We start from the raw sequence: 18002 nt of genomic DNA on the forward strand, positions 1-18002 counted from the left end.
CCTTCAATGCACCTGTGTCATATAAATACACAACATATTTATTACATATGTATTTGTTGGAAGTGCCAATAAAATAAATATATGTTTAAGTTTATCAACCATTTTATCGAACATTTTTATTCCTGTGAGTAGTTGTCATAGGGGCCCCAGTACACTGCTTTGTCCGGGGCCCATAATGCTGTTAGGACACCCCTGTTGGCTGCCTTTTAAAGGGTACTAACTCCACAAACTTCACTTTCTAATCATATATGGAAATTGTTAAGAGGGAGTGAAGAATTACAGAAGTAATTTATGATTGTGATGAAGGTTGGAAGTCACATTATGTATTTCTTTTCTTTGCCTTTACTGTATTCTTACTTTCAATTTTCTATATTTTTCTACTCCTTTGCACCTTCCATCCTTCCATTCCTTTTTTAGTTAGTAATAGATGTTGCTATTTTAATTAAAAACCTTAGTATTTATTATTTTATTTTAGTAAATTAAATTGTTCAAATAGATAGACAAGAGAGGCAGGGAGGATTTTTCAGTATGTGTATTTTTATTTATACATCATGTGGATTTGTTCTAGAAATAGAAGAAGCAAGGTCTGAAGAAACTCTCCTTACTAAGACAATAAGTTCTTTGTCTGGCTAAAGGCTGATAGACAATTTTATTGGTTCAAGAGAATGTGTCTTCAACTGCATTTACATTATCTCCTTAATGTATCCTCACTGAAATGGAAGGAAAGATCAGTTACTTCAGAAGCAGGGATAATGGGTCTCCACAGAGGAAGGCATAAACTTCTCTTCTTGACCCTAAGGGCAAGTTAGGATATTGTGTTGGCAATGACAGATACATTCACTTTGACATGCCCACATGTATGTAGAATAAAGTGCTCTCCCCCCAGAGGATATAAAGCGGAAACATTACAACTGGCCTCCATCCCTCCTGGTTCACCAATGGTTACTGATTTTCTGCAGAACTAGGGCCCATAGATCCCATCAGAATGTCAAAACTTCAGCTTCACCTCTGAGAGGGCCCTGTGAGCCTGTTGAGGCTCACAGAAACAAGATCTTTTAAGAAATAGATTTGGCTGCAAGCTTGGCTGAGTGGATGCAGGTGAAGAGGGGAGGGGAGGGGATTGGAGAATGGAGGGGAGAGGAGAGGAGAGGAGAGAGTAAGGGTCCTGGAAGGCAGTAGATTGCTCACTCTTTCCCCAGGTCTGGTATTACTTTTCCAAATGAGAGAAACTCCACTTTCAACCAAGGTGTTCCTGTGCTGAATGCAAATTTGCTTAATACTTTAAATGATTGAAGAAAGCAAATGGACTTGATCATTGCACGCATAATGTTTAGGACAGTTTTGCGTGATTGTTTTGCTGCATAATATCCATTTAATCAGGCAGTAATGTGGAATAACAAGGAAGTAAATTTTCCTTTTGAATTGGGCCAGATATCCCAAGCAGCAACACCTCTTTCACCAATTTTGGACTATTGTTATTGTTTTTTATTATTATTATTATAATTATTATTATAATTATAATAATTATTATTATTATTAATTATTATTATTAATTATTATTATCATTAATATAATGATGATGATGATGATAATAATGATAATAATAATAATACACAAAAATGACAGTATACAAAGCAAACGATATAACTATGCTGGATTTCATATCACAAATCACTAGTTGAACACTTCCCAAGCATTTAGGACTGCGTGATGTATCGGTGGATTATGTGAGCAGATCCCAGTAAGGTGGCCTTCTGCAGCTGACCAATGGTGATTTTGTCAGCAACAATTGTTTTTAAGTGCTTGCCTAGGTCTTTAGGCACAACACCCAGTGTGCCGATTACCACTGGAACCACCTGCACTGGTTTATGCCAGAGTCTCTGCAGTTCGATTCTCAAGTCTTTTGAATTGTTGTTGTTGTTATTACTATTACTATTATTACTATTATTATTTTGCAAAATTTCTGTCTGTGGCCTTGCTGATCCATTTTGGTTATTCTCACATGATGATCCTGCTTTTGTGACAGTGTGACATTTTCTTAAGTGTTTAGGAAGTGATAATAGTTTTGAGTCATGGTTGACTGTGTCTGGCTGTTGGATGTAGTTTTCGCACAGTGAGACTTTATGGCCTGATGCACTGAAATATGAGACTGCTTACAGATTCCATGCTGAGGAACAAAAGAATAATGGACCGCAAAGCACATTTCACTGCTATTAGCTTTTCAAGCAGATTGAGTCATTCGCTAGTACGGTTGGGCAATTATTTTTGCATTTGATTTTTGCCCGCTTCCTGTTTCTAAAACTGAGATAGTTATTTGCTTTTCTTTCCTTTCTCCTTCCATCTTTGACCTGAGGCAAGGAAATACGTTGAATTAACTGGGGGAAATTATCAGCTAAGGCTAAAGTAGAGATGAAAATTGACTGTATTGTCAACAGCATGCCTCCAGCATATAATTTGTGTATTGTATATACCGTTGTTGTTCCCTGGTGTGTGTTGAGCCCTATCTAGTGGCTGGGGACAAATCTTTAAATGTTTGGAAATTGATTTGAGGAGAATAGATCCTCCCACTACCCCTCATTCTGGAAAAAAAGGTGCCTCCTGAGAACCAGACTCCATTTTGAGGTAACAGAAACATCTAAAACAGTGATGGCTAACCTTTTTGGCACTGAGTGCCCAAAGTGCGCACACGCGCATCCCCAAAATGCAATGTGCGTGTGTCCCTCATGCATGCATGCGCATCTCCCACATATGTGTGCGCATCTCCCATACATGCATCCTACACCTTGCGCATGTGCCCCCCACATGCGTCCTGCCCCCCGCGCGTGCATGGCAGAGACCTGAAGACCAGCTGGCCAGCAGGAGGCATGCGCACATGTGCGGCAGAGCTGAGCTAGAGCGATGGCTCACGTGCCCACAGAGAGGGCTCTGCGTGCCACCTGTGGCATGCGTGCCTTAGGTTTGCCATCACGGATCTAGAAGAATCCAGCTTAGTCTGTGACACATGTCCTTCTGAAGACAAAATCTATATCCCTGTTTTACCTTACCCTGTTCTTTAATAAAGTATCAATATTTATATTGACGATCTGACTTATTAAAGGATACTACACACAAGGTAACATGTAATCAGACAGAACAGTCAAAACATGGAAGTAATGTATAATATGTGGAAAGCTGGCCAGCCATGCTTCGTCATGCATTGATATCGAACTGTGCATCACTGGCAAAATAGATTATAACACTAGCATGATAAAGAGCCATCAATGATGCTGACTTTTTTGACATGTCCACCACGAAATATATACTTGAAAGAATCATCAGGACCTGTCTAGATTTTTTTGGACATCTTTCTTACAGGGAAGGTTGCCATAAAATCATTGTTGCTCTTTTGTTTCCTTTTTCTACCAAAATGCCCACTACAGATACTATGTTGAAAACAGACTGTTGATTGAAAGAATCCTGCAGGGCAGTGATCCCCAACCTTTTTTATGCCGCGCCCGGTGCCGGCATCAGCTGGGCGCCGCCATCTTTTTTGATGAAAAAGTGCTTCCGGTGACCTCACGGAAGCACTTTTCATCAAAAAGATGGCGGCGCAGCGCTCGGTGAGCTTTTCGGGTAGAAATGGCTTTCTACCTGGAAAAGCTCACCGGAGCGCTAGGCCGCTCATCTTTTTGATGAAAAGTGCTTCCGGTGAGCTTTCTGGAAAAGCTCACCGGAAGCACTTTTTCATCAAAAAGATGGCGCCCAGCAAACTCAGCGCCGGTAGGACTTGTTCCACGGACGGTGGTTGGGGACCCCTGCTGTAGGGTGTATATGTGTGACTGGGGGTATCATCCATTTGTCAGCAGAGGACAATTTGGCAGGTTTTACTTCCAGTGCTGTGGGTTCCCAGGAATTTGAATCTTCCAGATTTTCCATTGAAAGGAAACCCTATAAGAAGAAAGAATGATCACAGCAATGATTACTGTTGAGGAAGCGCTAAACTGAAATACCACTTTTTCCTTAGGAGATTGGTCTTTTGTCTATTTAGCAGCCTTTGTTTGTAGCAGTATTTCCCAACCTTGGGATTTCTAGGAGTGTGGACTTCAACTCCAAGAATTCTCATCAATAACAAAATTAAAAGAGTTGGAAGGGACCTTGGAGGTCTTCTAGTCCAATCCCCTGTGTGAGCAGGAAATCATATACCATTTCGGACAGATGGCTGTCCAATCTCTTCTTAAAAACCTCCAGTGTTGGAGCACCCACGATATCTGAAGGCAGGTCGTTCCATCTTACTGTCAGGGAATTTTTCCTTAGTTGGTTCTCCTTGATTAGCTAGCTTTACATCCATTGCTTCTTGTCCTGCCTTCAAGTGCTTTGGAGAATAGGTTGACCTCTTTTTCTTGAGGCAGCCCCTCAAATATTGGAACAGTCCTGTCAGTGGTCATGCTGGCTTTGGAATTCTGGAAGCTGAAGTCCACACTCCTGGAAATTTCCAAGGTTGGAAAACCCTGGACTGCCCAGAACAGACTAATTATGACTTTCACCCACCTCTCTCTCCCTCTCTCTCTCTCCCTCTCTCCCCCACCCCACAACTTTTCTGATTTTTTTGCCTTCTACATGCAAGTAAGAAACTCTGAAGCTTTCAAAATATTCATAGTTGATCTCATAGCTTTTGTTGGCCTTTTAATCTTAATCTTTTTTTCAATTTAATAATGTTGTCAAAAAGGTAATAAAACTTCAAAGTAATATTTGATGCTAGCAAGGGAATATAACATTTTAGATTCAGATATAATGACTGACGTGCCGTAATTTTGGAAGATTGGTTTGGATGAGGTTCTAAACATATCGACTGAAGTGAAATTGTTGGGCTGAAAAAGACAGTCCAATTGAAGAAGATCTGATCGAGCAAGACCAAGAAAAAACTCTCTTCATGAAAATCAGCTATGCTATATAGTTGCTTTCCAAGGCATGAAAGAAATTGGCAACTCCATTTTAATTAGATATCGTTTCCTTCATAAAAGTAAACCATCATCAACTTTTTATCTCTAAAATGCATTTTAGCTTTGTTTTTGATAAAAAAAACTTTTATTCCCAATACCTTCTCTTATATTGATATACTTGCAATACACTTGAGGATAGTTGAGACTATAAAAACTGTAAAATACTGCCTGAATATTAACAGCAACGTGTTTATGAAGCTAGAATACATTTGGAATACAGAAGGAGCACTTCATTACATTTTGATGTGTTTACCATGGCTTCATCCCTCTACTTTTTCCCTCCCTCCAGGAATTCCAGAAAGGAACTTAATGACATACGATTTGAGTTTACTCCAGGCAGAGGTAAGACTTTTAATTGAAATTATGTTTTTATGACTCCAAATGGAATTTCAGAAATTGATTTCTGTTTTATCGGCTTAGTATAAATTAGCTCTATCAAATGTACAAACCAAATGTTTTAGACTATCCTAGTTCACCAAAACAAATCTAGTGTCAAGTGTACATGTTTTTAGTGGCATAGTTATGGATTGAATGGTTGAATTTAGAGGATGTTATATAGGCAAAGAATTGTTTGGTACTTTTGCTTGATTTTAATCTAGTGAAGTACAATCCATTAATGTCTTCCTGCTGATAGCTGATCTAATAGTTCTGTATTTTTTTTTCATGGAAATTCTCTTTTTAAGTTTACTCATCAATCTTTTAAGAGCAGAGCAGAACATAAAATATATGAATATTCTGAAATCAACATATAATTTTGGTTACAAAGGAAAACCCATGTTCCAATGTTACTTACACAATACACTTTCAAATGCAGTAATACCACAAAAATCATGTTCTGGAGGACATACTTTTTTTTTTTAATTTTAAACTAAAGTTTATTTAAGTTTCATATATTTAAAACATTTAAAAAAATAACAAACAAACATAAACAAATATATGTACATATATACATTTTGCAGCAGGTATTGAGCATTGGTTACATTTTTCTTTTTTTCTTTAGTTCTAATAATTATAATAATAATAAATAATAAACTAATAATAAACTAATAGTTCTGTATTAAATACACTATTATGGTATACCAGTAAATAGTCCCGATGTAAAAACTAACCATAGGTAGAACATAAACTATGCCAAAGGCTTGATGATGATGCTTTTAATACCACCTCCCATGTTCCTCTAGGACCGTGTTGGCGAACCAATGCCATGCATGCTGGAAGTGGCACGCACAGGCATTTCGCCTGGCACACAAGAGGTCGCCCGGAAGAGCCCCACTGTGCATGCGCGCACCACCGCATGTGCAGGGAGCAGAGGGTCTGTGTGCGGGAGATGTGCATGCATGCACAGGGATGCACTGTGCGCAAGGGGATTGCACGCACATGCGCAGACACGCTGCACATGAGGGGGGAATCGCACGTGCATGCGCAGACATGCGCACAAGGGGTAATCGCATGCGCAGACACACATGGTGTGCAGAGGGGAATTATGTGTGCAGGCCCACAGCGCACAAGGAGAAAATCACAGGCGTGTGTGCAGGAGGGTTGTGCGCGCATGCACAGAAGGCGTGGGGGGTGGCCAGCATGCATTGCCTTCTGGGTGCTAGCATACGAGCGCGCGTAAGTGAGCATGCTCACAATTATCAGCACAAGAGCCAAAAAAGGTTAGCCACCACTGCTCTAGGAGACACTATAATGTTTCCTCTAGCAACAACAAGGAAAACATATAGCTGTTGAATTCTTTAATCTTTGTAGTATACTTCAGATAGCTGCAGCTCATCTATTGTCAGGCACAAAAAAACAATTGAAGGCCCAATTAAACTGATTTATTGCTAAAAATTTGTTGACAGGAATCTACTCAACTAACTGGTAGCACAGTTAACAGAATTCAAGTGGGGCAGGTTTGGACTTAAGTCTGCTTGTGGCTATGTAGGGATTCTAGGCTGAGCCTTCTTTTAATTCCATCCCCAGTTCTTCTACTGCTTCTACAGCTGAATGTCCTAATGAAATATTTATAATTCTCTTTGCTGATATCCTGTAACAGGTGATCCTTGACGTACAACCATTCATTTAGTGACTGTTCAAAATTACAACGGCAGTGAAAAAAGTGACTTAGAACTGGTCCTCGTACTTATAACTGTCACAGCTATTCCCACAATCATGTGATGGCCGTTTGCAACCTTCCCAGCTGGTTTCCAATAAGCAAAGTTAATGGTGGAAGCCAGATTCACTTAACAATCATTCAATTCACTTAACAACTGTTGCAAAAAAAAAAAAAAAAAAGGTTGTAAGATCCAGTATGACAACCATTTTGCTTAGCAGTGGGAATTCTGATCTCACCTGTGGTCATAAGTTAAGGACAACCTATAATGGACATAACACAAATCCAGAGGGAGGAAAAATACTGACTGCATGGCTAATAGTGAAGAATGCTAGATGCTCCCAAGCTACAGGCTGCCCCGTTCTGCTTTAACCAAAGCTGTTCACGTTTAAGCCTTGTAGCTAAATTTTTAAAAGCTGCAGGTTTTCAGGGCAATCATGTTTTAATTGACCTTTCCTTTGAAAATTCTTTTATTTTTATCGTTGCACAGCTGACCATGCTTTAAAAGCAACCTCAATGCCAAGGTTGTAAATAAAACAACAGTATAGTGTGTCTGTCTGACTTCTGCAATTTACACAGTAGAAGATACAATGGGTTGATACAGTTCTCCTGACACATGCATTTTGACTGGGGCATAAAATGTTTCCTCACTGAAAATATCAGAAAGCAATGTGATACAAGAATATATCAAGTTGAGATTGTTGGAACAATATAGCTTAGGAAGGCTAGAACGGACTATGAACAATACTTACAAATGGTACAATAGCTTTCTATATTAATTTGCAGTTATGGGGGGGGGGGAATTCAGGAGGCGATGCTAGTGCTGTCCTTCAATTGCAAACCTTCTATGTAGACCAGGGATGTCAAACTGGCAACTCACGGACCGGATGCGTCACGCACAGGCCACACCCACCCCAGCTCCATCAAGGGGGAAAACGTCACGAAACATCATGTGACAGCAACGTGAAGTGGCGAGTTTGACACTCATGGTGCAGACCCAGTGGGAGGCTTCCAGGTTACAGTAACATTTAGCTGTAGATGTTTTATGTGAATGGACTTATTCCCTTCAAAGTGAGGAAAGGGAATAACAGTATTATGTCAGGCAACCATACTGGTTTAACAACATTTTTACATTTCCTCTTTGAATAAAGATATCCAATTATGTATTATGAGAGAACTTTGGTATTTAAACAATAGGACTTTATAGGATTTGTGAAGAATGTATCAGTTCTGTGGGGTCCTATCATGTTGAAATTGCAGAGAAGAAACTAATGGAATGCAAGTTGTTTTTAATGAAAATAGTTTTGATTTAAGCACATGTTGGCAATGGATGTTCATACAGTAAATATACTTCTTACGCAAATTGCCTTGGCTTATTGTTATTTTTCATTTTTTTCTCACTTTTATTAGGACTAATGTCTATTCATTTCACATTTTACAGACACGGCAGATGGTGTATCTCAAGAGCTGTTCTCTGCAGGCTTGGTTGATGGCCATGATGTAGTTATAGGTAAATTATGTTTCATTCTGAGATTATGTTATACCCAAAACTCAGAACATTCAATGCATACAGGCCCATTTTTATGAAAACACACACACTACAACATTCTTCCTTCAATTGACAAGATATATTTCCTGATATGATTTAGACAAATGCTTCACTTTAGTTTAATTTAGTTTTAGTGTTCTTTCTTCACTTTGATCTTTAGATTCTAAAAAATCTTAAATTGGTGTCTCTGTTTTCTTCTGTCCATTCTATTCCTTCTGACACATCCCTTTGGATTGTGACTATTGTGTAATTGTCCCTTGCCAGCCTTAATAACTTCAGTAAACCTCAGAAAATCAGAGAAAGAATTTAGATGCTATAGGATCTTCATGGATGATGGGTAGCTATCTTCCACATCAGTACCTACTTGGGAGCTGAAATTATTAAAGTGGGCTTTCCCATCATGGTACCCATCAATTGGAAAAAGTTAAAAGTATGTTCAAAAATTGTTATTCATCTGTTCTGTAACTCAAGCTCTCCTTTTATAACCTCAGAGGGAAGAAGAATTAAATAAAATCCTCAATTTTAGTTTAAATCAGAAGGACAATAGGACAATAGAATCTTGAATTTACTTTAATTCCACTTAATATTGTTGACACTGTTGGTATTTATCTTTAGCAATAGTAATAGCACTTAGACTTATATACTGCTTCACAGTGCTTTGCAGCCCTTTCTAAGTGGTTTACAGAGTCAGCATCTTGCCTCCAACAATTTGGGTCCTCATTTTACTGACCTTGGAAGGATGGAAGACTAAGTCAACCTTGACCTGGTCAGAATCGAACTGCCAAACTGCTGGCAGCCGGTGATCAGCAGAAGTAGCCTGCAGTACTGCATTCTAACCACTACACCACCGCGGCTCTTACATAGATACTGGAAATTGTTTAGGAATTTGATGGGAAAGATTTGCCAAAAAATGCCAAAGATCTATAGCACCGTTTCTCTAACTCAGCAACTTTAAGATATGTGAACTTCAACTCCCAGAATTCCCTAGTCAGCATGCTGGGAATTGAAATCCAAGTTTCCCAAAGTTACTGTGATTAAGAAACACTGACCTGTAGATTCATTCAGTGAAATAGACTTAACAGTGTAATTTGTGGACCTTCACACGTTTTTCTTTCTTTTTACTTATCTATCTCTATACATAATATTTTTAGAAATTATGAGCAAGGGAGACATATAATATTTCATATTCTCCCATGAGAGATGCAAGTGGCAGGAAAAACTTGTTTTGTGGTTGAGCTCTGTCTCCTTCCAGAATGATGAATAATCAGTGCCATCTCTTTGAATAAAAATCAGCCAAACTTCCTTCTTTCAGACCTTCTGTCTGATAAAAAAAAAAGTATAATTATATCGAATAGAAGAAAATTTACCATTTCTTATGGTGTATATACATCCTCATTTATAAACAGTTCTTCCTGCCATCCTTTGAATGAATATTTTTCTGTAATTTGAAATGGCAAGGATAAAGTGAACCTTTTTTCCCCCAGGAAGAAAAATATAGCATACATTCATTCCCTCTGTTTGAATTTCAAAGAATCGTGTGAATTACATGCCATTTTTCAAGTGAAATGTGCAGAAAATTGACTTGTTTTTGATGTGAGAAAAATACAAAAATTGAATTTAGTGAAAGGGCTTTGACATTTGAGATTCTATTTATTTTCTGCATGAACTATAAATAATACAAATTTGGAAAACCCAGATGAACAGGGTAATATTTTTCTCTGGCTTATATATCTTTATATTGTATATTAATAATTATATTGAGTAAATCTGAAAACTTCCAACAACATTATTGTATGTGTGGGGGTAAGCACACTTTTTGTGTGATGTTGTTTTCAAGGAGGCTTTATGTGTGATGTTTAAAAAGATTTGATATGAGGTACAACCTAGGTTTAAAAATAGAAATAATAATTTCCAGTCGGTGTATCTGTAATATAGAGAAACTTGGAACTTTTTAATGATTTTTTACTCCTAGTTCAAATGATAAATCTTACATGTGGTACAAAGCACAAGTAACTTTGCTTGAATTCATCAGTTCTAGTTGTGTCTGTCATTTCCACTCTAACTTAAATTTAAATACGCTTTTCAGAATAAGAGTCTCTTGGCTTATATCGACCCATAAATCAGCCTGATGCCTCTAATAAAAATAAGATTTATGGCCCATTTCCTAAAGGAGGGTCACACATGAATTTACCTCATTCATTCATTTAGAAAACATTGCTTGCATTAGCCATAAATAAATTGCTCCAAATCAGATGGTTTTTGTAAGGATAAAAGTAAAAGGTAATCCTCTCTTCCTATAGACACGCTTGCATGCGCACACACACATACACACACACATACACCATGTTTATGATGCTGGAAAGACATCTCCTGCATTCATTTTTTATCCTTGACAACATGGCCAATGATAAGAGAATTCAATACACCTGTAAGAGCACCAACTTGCTGCTTGAGTCTTAAAGCTAAAGGAACCACTCCTTGAACGGCAGCTCACATTAGGGACAGCTATGCCCACATCCAGGCATATTGGGATAGTTGTATTCCTTCTTGTGATCCTTTCTTTGGGGATGTGAATGTAATTGGGCTCCAAGGACAATCTCTGAATGGGATTCCTGATGAATATTTTCATCCAGGGCCCAGGTCTGATTAAGAGAGGCATCCGAAACCTGTTTGAATGTTAAGTCTTAATCTCTTATGGAAGATGTGAAAATTCTTTCAATTACTAAAGCAGTCTTCTACAGCCATCTCCAGATGTGTTAGGCCAGCAGTATCAAACTCAAAGTGCTTAGATCTGGCACGCGGGGCCACCCTGAAACCAGCCCGCAGTGCCTCTGTCTGCGCATGAACTCCCCCAGGCTCTGTTTTCTGCCGTGATGGCCTCCTGCAGCCCTCTGCCCCATTTTCACTGGGGCCTGGGAAAATGGGGCCCAGGGGGACAGAAAAGGAGAAAGAGAAAGAGGAAAGACAAAGAAAAAGAAGGGAAGATGGAAAGAGAACAAGGAAGGAAAGGAGAAGGAAGGAAAGGAAGGAAGGAAGGTTCCCCCCCTCCAGCCCCGCCCAGGCCACCACAGGTGCCCTTGAGACAAGTGACATTGAGTTGGCCACACTCACCCCGGCTCCCCAAGGTTAAACACAACCCTGATACAGCCCTCAATGAAATCGAGTTTGATACCCCTGTGTTAGGCTGATAAGGAAGGATAACTTTCAGTAGTTACACTTGTTAATGTGAATCAAGAAATCTATAAAAACCCTTTTAGTCTTAGCTTGTATTCCCTGTCAAAACAGCATTTTAGTTCACTGGAGATTTGAATATGAAGAGACGGGATTTATCGGCGGCCAATTGCATGTATTGCTAAACATGTGATACTACAAGAAGAGACTGAGCTAGAGATACAACCAAGAGAGAGACCTTGCTAGGGGAAAAAAAACTACACTTAGTGATTTTGGCAGTAAACTGCAATGATGCCTCTACCACAGAACATATAACATGTACTGGTGTCATTATGTAAATGCTCTGAAGATGTATGAGCATTTGGTCATCTGATGCAATTGTCAGTCATCTCATTTACCTGATGACATAATTGCACAGGCTTTGTTATTTGCCTACTCTGCTCTTCCTGCAAATGCTTGAGGGGTCAGCTAGAACCTTCACCAGGCAAAAACATTTGAGTCAGATGGGTCCCCCACTGTCACCCCCACGCAATCTTTTATTGTCCTGAAAAATGAAAGTATTGTGCTAATGAACCCCTGAGTTTAACATTCCAGCAGAGCAACTAAGAAGAGCGTAACAAATCAGAGCTGCTGGATTTAGCTTGCTAGATACTGCAGTTCTTCCTCATAGGCTGAATGTGAAATCTCCATTGTAAAATAATTGTATATTTCAGTGAAGGAATATTTTTCCGGTGCCATTTGCTTATGAAAGTTATATTCGATTTTTCTTTCTGAATATGTATACAAGAGAGGAAGAGGTGTTAAAATATGCATGAAATAGATTTCTTAGCAAGAGTGAATTGTTAGTTTCATGCCAAGTATGGTAAAAAGAAAAGCAAAAGTTAACTGAAATGGCACACTAGATAACATTATTATTTCCCAGTAGCTCAGAAAGATCACCTGCCGGAGTTTGCCTAAAGCATGGATTTGCTGAAGGATAGAAAAATAATATAGTTTTCTTTTGAAAAAGCCACAGTGGTTTATTCTGTGACTCCCCTTTCTTAAATGTAAACCTTGCTAAGTTTAGGTTACATTAGAAAAATTATCTAAGAGTCAACATTCAGCTTCTTCCTGATTAGCAAGGCTCTTTGTAATTCAAAGACAAGAGAATATTTCAAGAATTATCAATCCTTGCCATGTTTTATTTTATTTTATTTGTGTATTTATTTCCCACACCTTCTCTCTTGAAATAGACATCTAGTTGATGTCTTCATACGTAACTTTCCCTCCTGTCCTTTATGGCCCCATGGTTCCTAATTACAGGAAATCCGAAAAGCCAGTGTGGAACTCGCTGGTCTCAGGCAGCCCCGTACAGCTAATAGTGCAGCCCTACAAGACCAAAAGCTCAAGTGTTTAACATTATTGTCTGGTTTTTATATACATAACTATATTGTATACAGGTAGTCCTCAGCTTAAGACCAAAGTGGAGCCCAAAATTTAGGCTGCTAAGTGAGAAATTTGTTAAGTGAGTTTTGCCCCATTTGATGACTTTTCTTGCCATATTTGTTAAGTGAATTAGTAGTACGATTCTTAAGTGAATCTGACTTTGCTTGTCAGAAGGTTGCAAAAGGGGATCACATGACCCCAGGACACTGCAACCATCAGGCATATAAGAGTCAGTTGCTAAGCATCTGAATTTTGATCGTGTGACCATGGGAATGCTGTAATGGTCGTAAGTGTGAAAAACGGTCCTAAACACTATTTTTAGTGCCATTGTAACTTCGAATAGTGACTAAATGAACTGTTGTAAGTCGAGGACTACCTGTATTAGCAAAAGCATTTTTTGACGCCAAAGTCACTTGGGCTTTTGATGATAAAACTAGATCCAGGAATATCCTTGGATTGTGTTTTTTTTCCTTTGGGACAGGGGTGTCAAACTCAGTTTCATTGAGGGCTGCATCAGGGTTGTGTTTGACCTGGGGGGGGAGCGTGGCCAGCGGGTATGGCCAGCTCAACGTCATTTGTGTTGGGGGCGCCTGGTGGCCCTAGTGCTCTGCCAGTGAAAACGGGCTCCTGAGATCCATTTTTGGCTGTGACAGCTTCCTGCAACTCTCTGCCAGCAAAAATGGGACCGCCCAAGGCCCTCCGAGCTCCGTTTTTGCTGGCAGAGGCACTGCAGGCTGGTCATTCTCTGTTTCCAGGGTGACCCTGTGGGCCAGCTTTAAGCAGCCCGTGGGCCCAATCCGGCCCGCAGGCCTTGAGTTTGACACCCCTGCTAAAGAAGAAGGACAATTCCATCCCATTGTATTCATTTTGAGTACCAGCTCTACAAAAAACATTCCGGTGGTTATTATATGATTTCAGTTCATTGGCTGTCCTCCAACCAATTATACTTCCAACAACAACAAGGAGCTTGAAAAAACAGGGTTGGACCTGTTTTTTTACATGGACATCCCTTGGCTGTTGGTTAAACTGAGACATCAGAAGTCATTCCAGAAGGTAATGGCAAATGGTATTAATACTTTTGCCATTACAGGTAATCATTGACTTATAACTGTTCATTTTAATGACCATTTGTGAGGCGACCAGTCCTGGTACTTTTAACAGGTCACATGAGACAGTCTTGGTCTCATGCGATCAAAATTTGGACATCTTGCAATTGGCACGTATTTACAATGGTTGCAGCATCTTGGTGTCAGGTGGTAACCATTACAGACTTCCCAGCCACTTTCTGACAAGCAAAGTTAAAGGGAGATACTGGAGTCACTTAAGTGACTGCAACCATAAAGGTCGTACAGTTGGGCACAAGTCACTTAGCTGTGTCGCTTAATGAAGCTCCAATCTCTAGTGTGGTTGTAAGTCAGGGGTGTCAAACTCACATCACGGCGGCCTCACATGACGTATTGGGACATTTTCCCCCTTTGCTAAACCAGATGTGGGTGTGGCCAGCACATGATGTATCCGGCCTGCAGGCCAGGAATTTGAAAGCCCTGTTGTAAGTTGAACCTGTATCTTCCTCAGTTGACTATAAACCCTACATTGATCTATCCATGAAATCACTACAAGGAACTTGATTCGAAGGGCAGAATAGAACTGAAGGATCTTATTTTATCATTTGTCCTCAAGACTGTGATCTTGCCCCCAATCCTCCAATGAGCTCAATACTTGAAAGCAGGAAGGGCAGAATAGGACTGAAGGATCTTATTTTATATTTAGTCAGTTTTGGTGTACAGGATTCCCCATTCTGGAAATGACGCTGGTAGCAACAGCAGTGGTTGTTCCACTTCCAGTACTTACAATGAAAATTAGGCCATATTCAATATTCTCAACTTTATGTGTATACAAAGGATGCTGATCTCGTGGCTTGGTTTTCCATTCCTAGCCTATTCATGCAAGCAATAAATAATAGATTTAGCAATAGATTATGCATAGTAACATTAGCTATTGGGTTATCATGCTCATTCAAAGTGAATATACATGTAAAATTAAAGACATGATACAAACATACTATTTCTCAACTTTCTCTTTATGAAGTCCAACAAGGAGTGACCCTGAAGAAGGTACTCCTGAAAAATTACATTATTTTTATTTTTATTCTAGAGAGGAAATAATTATATTAAATTCGACTTCAGGCTGAACACTTTCCATGATTAGCGTTATTTCGGATGTCACCAATCATGGAATTAACCCCCTTTGAGATGCCTCCTTTTATAAATGTCTCATACAAAATGCCTCATTACATTCTTCATATGTAATGCCTTCTATTTATTAACTAAATACCATGTCGTTTGATGTGTACTCCATGCTTTTCATGCTTTGTTTTCCCCAGTTGCTGCTAATTTACAAAAAATAGTAGATGATCCCAGAGCCTTGAAAACATTAACCTTTAAACTGGTAAGTAAAAATACCGTTGGAGGTGAAATAATGTAAGTAAATAGAAAAGAATTACTGATCTATTTGAGCAAGGTACTTTCTTCATTTCCGGCCTTTATTAGTCTCTTTTTTTTAACTGAACGCTGACCTTTTCAAGCATTTTATTAGTCTATGCAAAATGAAGTCAGAAAGCAGAAAACAGCCTTTGTAGCTTTTTTTTTCTATTTCACTCGCTGGAAATCATAATTTATCAGAAAGGAAAAGAAAAGCCAGCACTCCTCTATCAATCTCCGGTGAGCTGACAAACCCTGACATATATCTTGTGTCCTTGTATCTCCTGGTGCCTCCCATGTATTGGCTGACAGCAGTAAGACTTTCTGATTTGTGTTAGTTGAATCCCTGAATCCCTGAAACAATTTATTTCTTAAGAAGACAGTAAAACTAAGCTTGGGCATCTGGCATGAAGTTTGCATTTTTCTGGGTAAATAGCCTACTGTTTGGGAATTGTAGAAATTATGACCTATTTCCTGAACTCCAGAAGGCAATAACAGTAGCCATGCTATAGGATGTTTAGCTGCCCACATCTATAGTTTCTTTGTTTATTCAGCATACTTCCTCTTGCTTAGCTTTTTGTCAATTCAACTGTTTGATCTGCATCACTCCCATGTTTAATAATTTGCAAATGAAAGCATGGGTTCCTTCTGAAGATACATGTCCTCGACTTGGACCCTCAGATAAAATAAAACACTTTTTGAATAATTTGTGTTTTCTCCTCTTCCCATAGCCATTTATCTCACTATAAAATGTTCCTTGCAGAAGCGGGGAGATGGGTTGAAAAGTGCTCAAGGATAACCAGACATTCCCACGTGAAATCAAAGTGTTCTGATTGACTGAGCAACTTCTCTTCCCTGTTATTATTCCTCATTGTTGGAAGGATGCCCTTGTTTTATATTTATTTGTTTAAAACATTTATATTAGATTCAAGAGAAAGGGGTCAGTCACCATTTCTGGTTTCCCCCACGGACTCTGCTTGTCAGAAGCCGGCTAGGAAAGTCTCAAATGGTGACTCCACGACTCCGGGATGCTGCAATTGTTATAAATACCTGCGGTTTCCAAGTTCCCAAATTTTGATCACACGACCCTGGGGATGTTGCAATGTTTGTAAGTATGAGGACTAGTTGCGAGCCAATTCTTTCAATGCCATTGTAGCTCCAGTTGGTTGCTAAACAAATTGGTTATTAGCCAAGGACTACCTGGTACAGTAAAGGATTAATGCGTAGATATGTCTGTGTGCTCTGTGACCTCATGTTGGCTACAAGACTGCAGAAATGCCTTTGGACAGCGCTAGCTCATCCGCCCTTTCAATGGAGATGTACACTGCCCCCTATAGTCAGTAATGATTGGCAGAGTAAAATCTGCAGGGACTCCTTACGTGTCTGTGTTGTGAACAGTTACAGAGCCGTTTTGAGAGAGTTGCCATCAAATACATTAACCAGTAGTAATTATGACTAAGGTGAGTGTCCATTTAATCAGTGGACTAGGAAACAATGTAATCACTCTGTCAGAATAACAATAACATGAAGCACATTCGGGTTCCTCAACAGCTCCCCCTCCAAGTCATGGCCTAGAAACAGTTCTGTTACACCATCATTGCAATCCCGTTGAAGTCTGAAGAGCTAATTTTTCAGTAGTTAAAGTGGTTTATAAGTATTGTCTCAAACTAGGCTTGATCTTTGCAAGAGGTCAACCATAGCAAATGGTTCTCCCTATATTGTAGATCAGAAGCCCCTAACCTTTTGAGCACCAGTTCCACGGAGAGAGATTTTTCCGCAGACCGAAGGGGATGTGGTTTCGTGTGCTTCCTGCAGATGGGGCTTCATTTGCTTCTGCGGCCCGGTTTCTGGCATGCCATGGCCAGTGCCAGTCCATTGACCAGGGGTTGGGGACCCCCTGTGGCAGATAGTTATTGGCTGACTTCCATTTGTTCCACAACCCTTTGACGGTGCTGAAAAAAATGGACATATAAATGGTCCCCGAAGTTCTGGCCATCACAGCGCCCCCATGGTCATGTGATTGTGATCCAAGCACTTGAGTGCCCAGTTCACGGTTTATCACAGGGAGCTGTAGTTATGCAGTCGTCATATGCAACCTTCCCAATCATCTTCTGACAAGCAAAGTCAAATGGGCAAGCCAGCAGGGAGACTGCATGTTGCTCTGGTAAATCGCTCCCACCTACAGTCTCTGCCAGACCTTCCTCAACTTGCTCATGGCCTGCTCTATGCTAAATGACTCACATCTTTTGGGATTATGGTGGCAACTGGGACTGCCAGGATTGCTAGCGCTAAGCAGTATGGTC

At 39.7% G+C, this 18002-nt stretch overlaps 1 protein-coding gene across 5 annotated transcripts in view; it reads left to right on the forward strand.

Annotated features, from left to right (window-relative positions):
* Positions 1-18002, forward strand: part of STK39 (serine/threonine kinase 39) — a 143331-nt gene that overhangs the window by 122195 nt on the left and 3134 nt on the right. For all 5 annotated transcript variants that reach the window (XM_087949773.1, XM_087949775.1, XM_087949777.1 and 2 more), the window contains 3 exons: positions 5269-5321; positions 8516-8584; positions 15603-15667. In XM_087949773.1, coding sequence (XP_087805899.1) covers positions 5269-5321; positions 8516-8584; positions 15603-15667 — 187 coding nt within the window. The remainder of the gene's footprint in view (positions 1-5268; positions 5322-8515; positions 8585-15602; positions 15668-18002) is intronic.

The sequence above is a fragment of the Notechis scutatus genome, chromosome 1 (genome assembly GCF_049901735.1).
Source record: "Notechis scutatus isolate UNSWTSFEM ecotype Mainland chromosome 1, rNotScu1.2, whole genome shotgun sequence".
In the NCBI taxonomy this organism is placed as follows: domain Eukaryota; kingdom Metazoa; phylum Chordata; class Lepidosauria; order Squamata; family Elapidae; genus Notechis; species Notechis scutatus.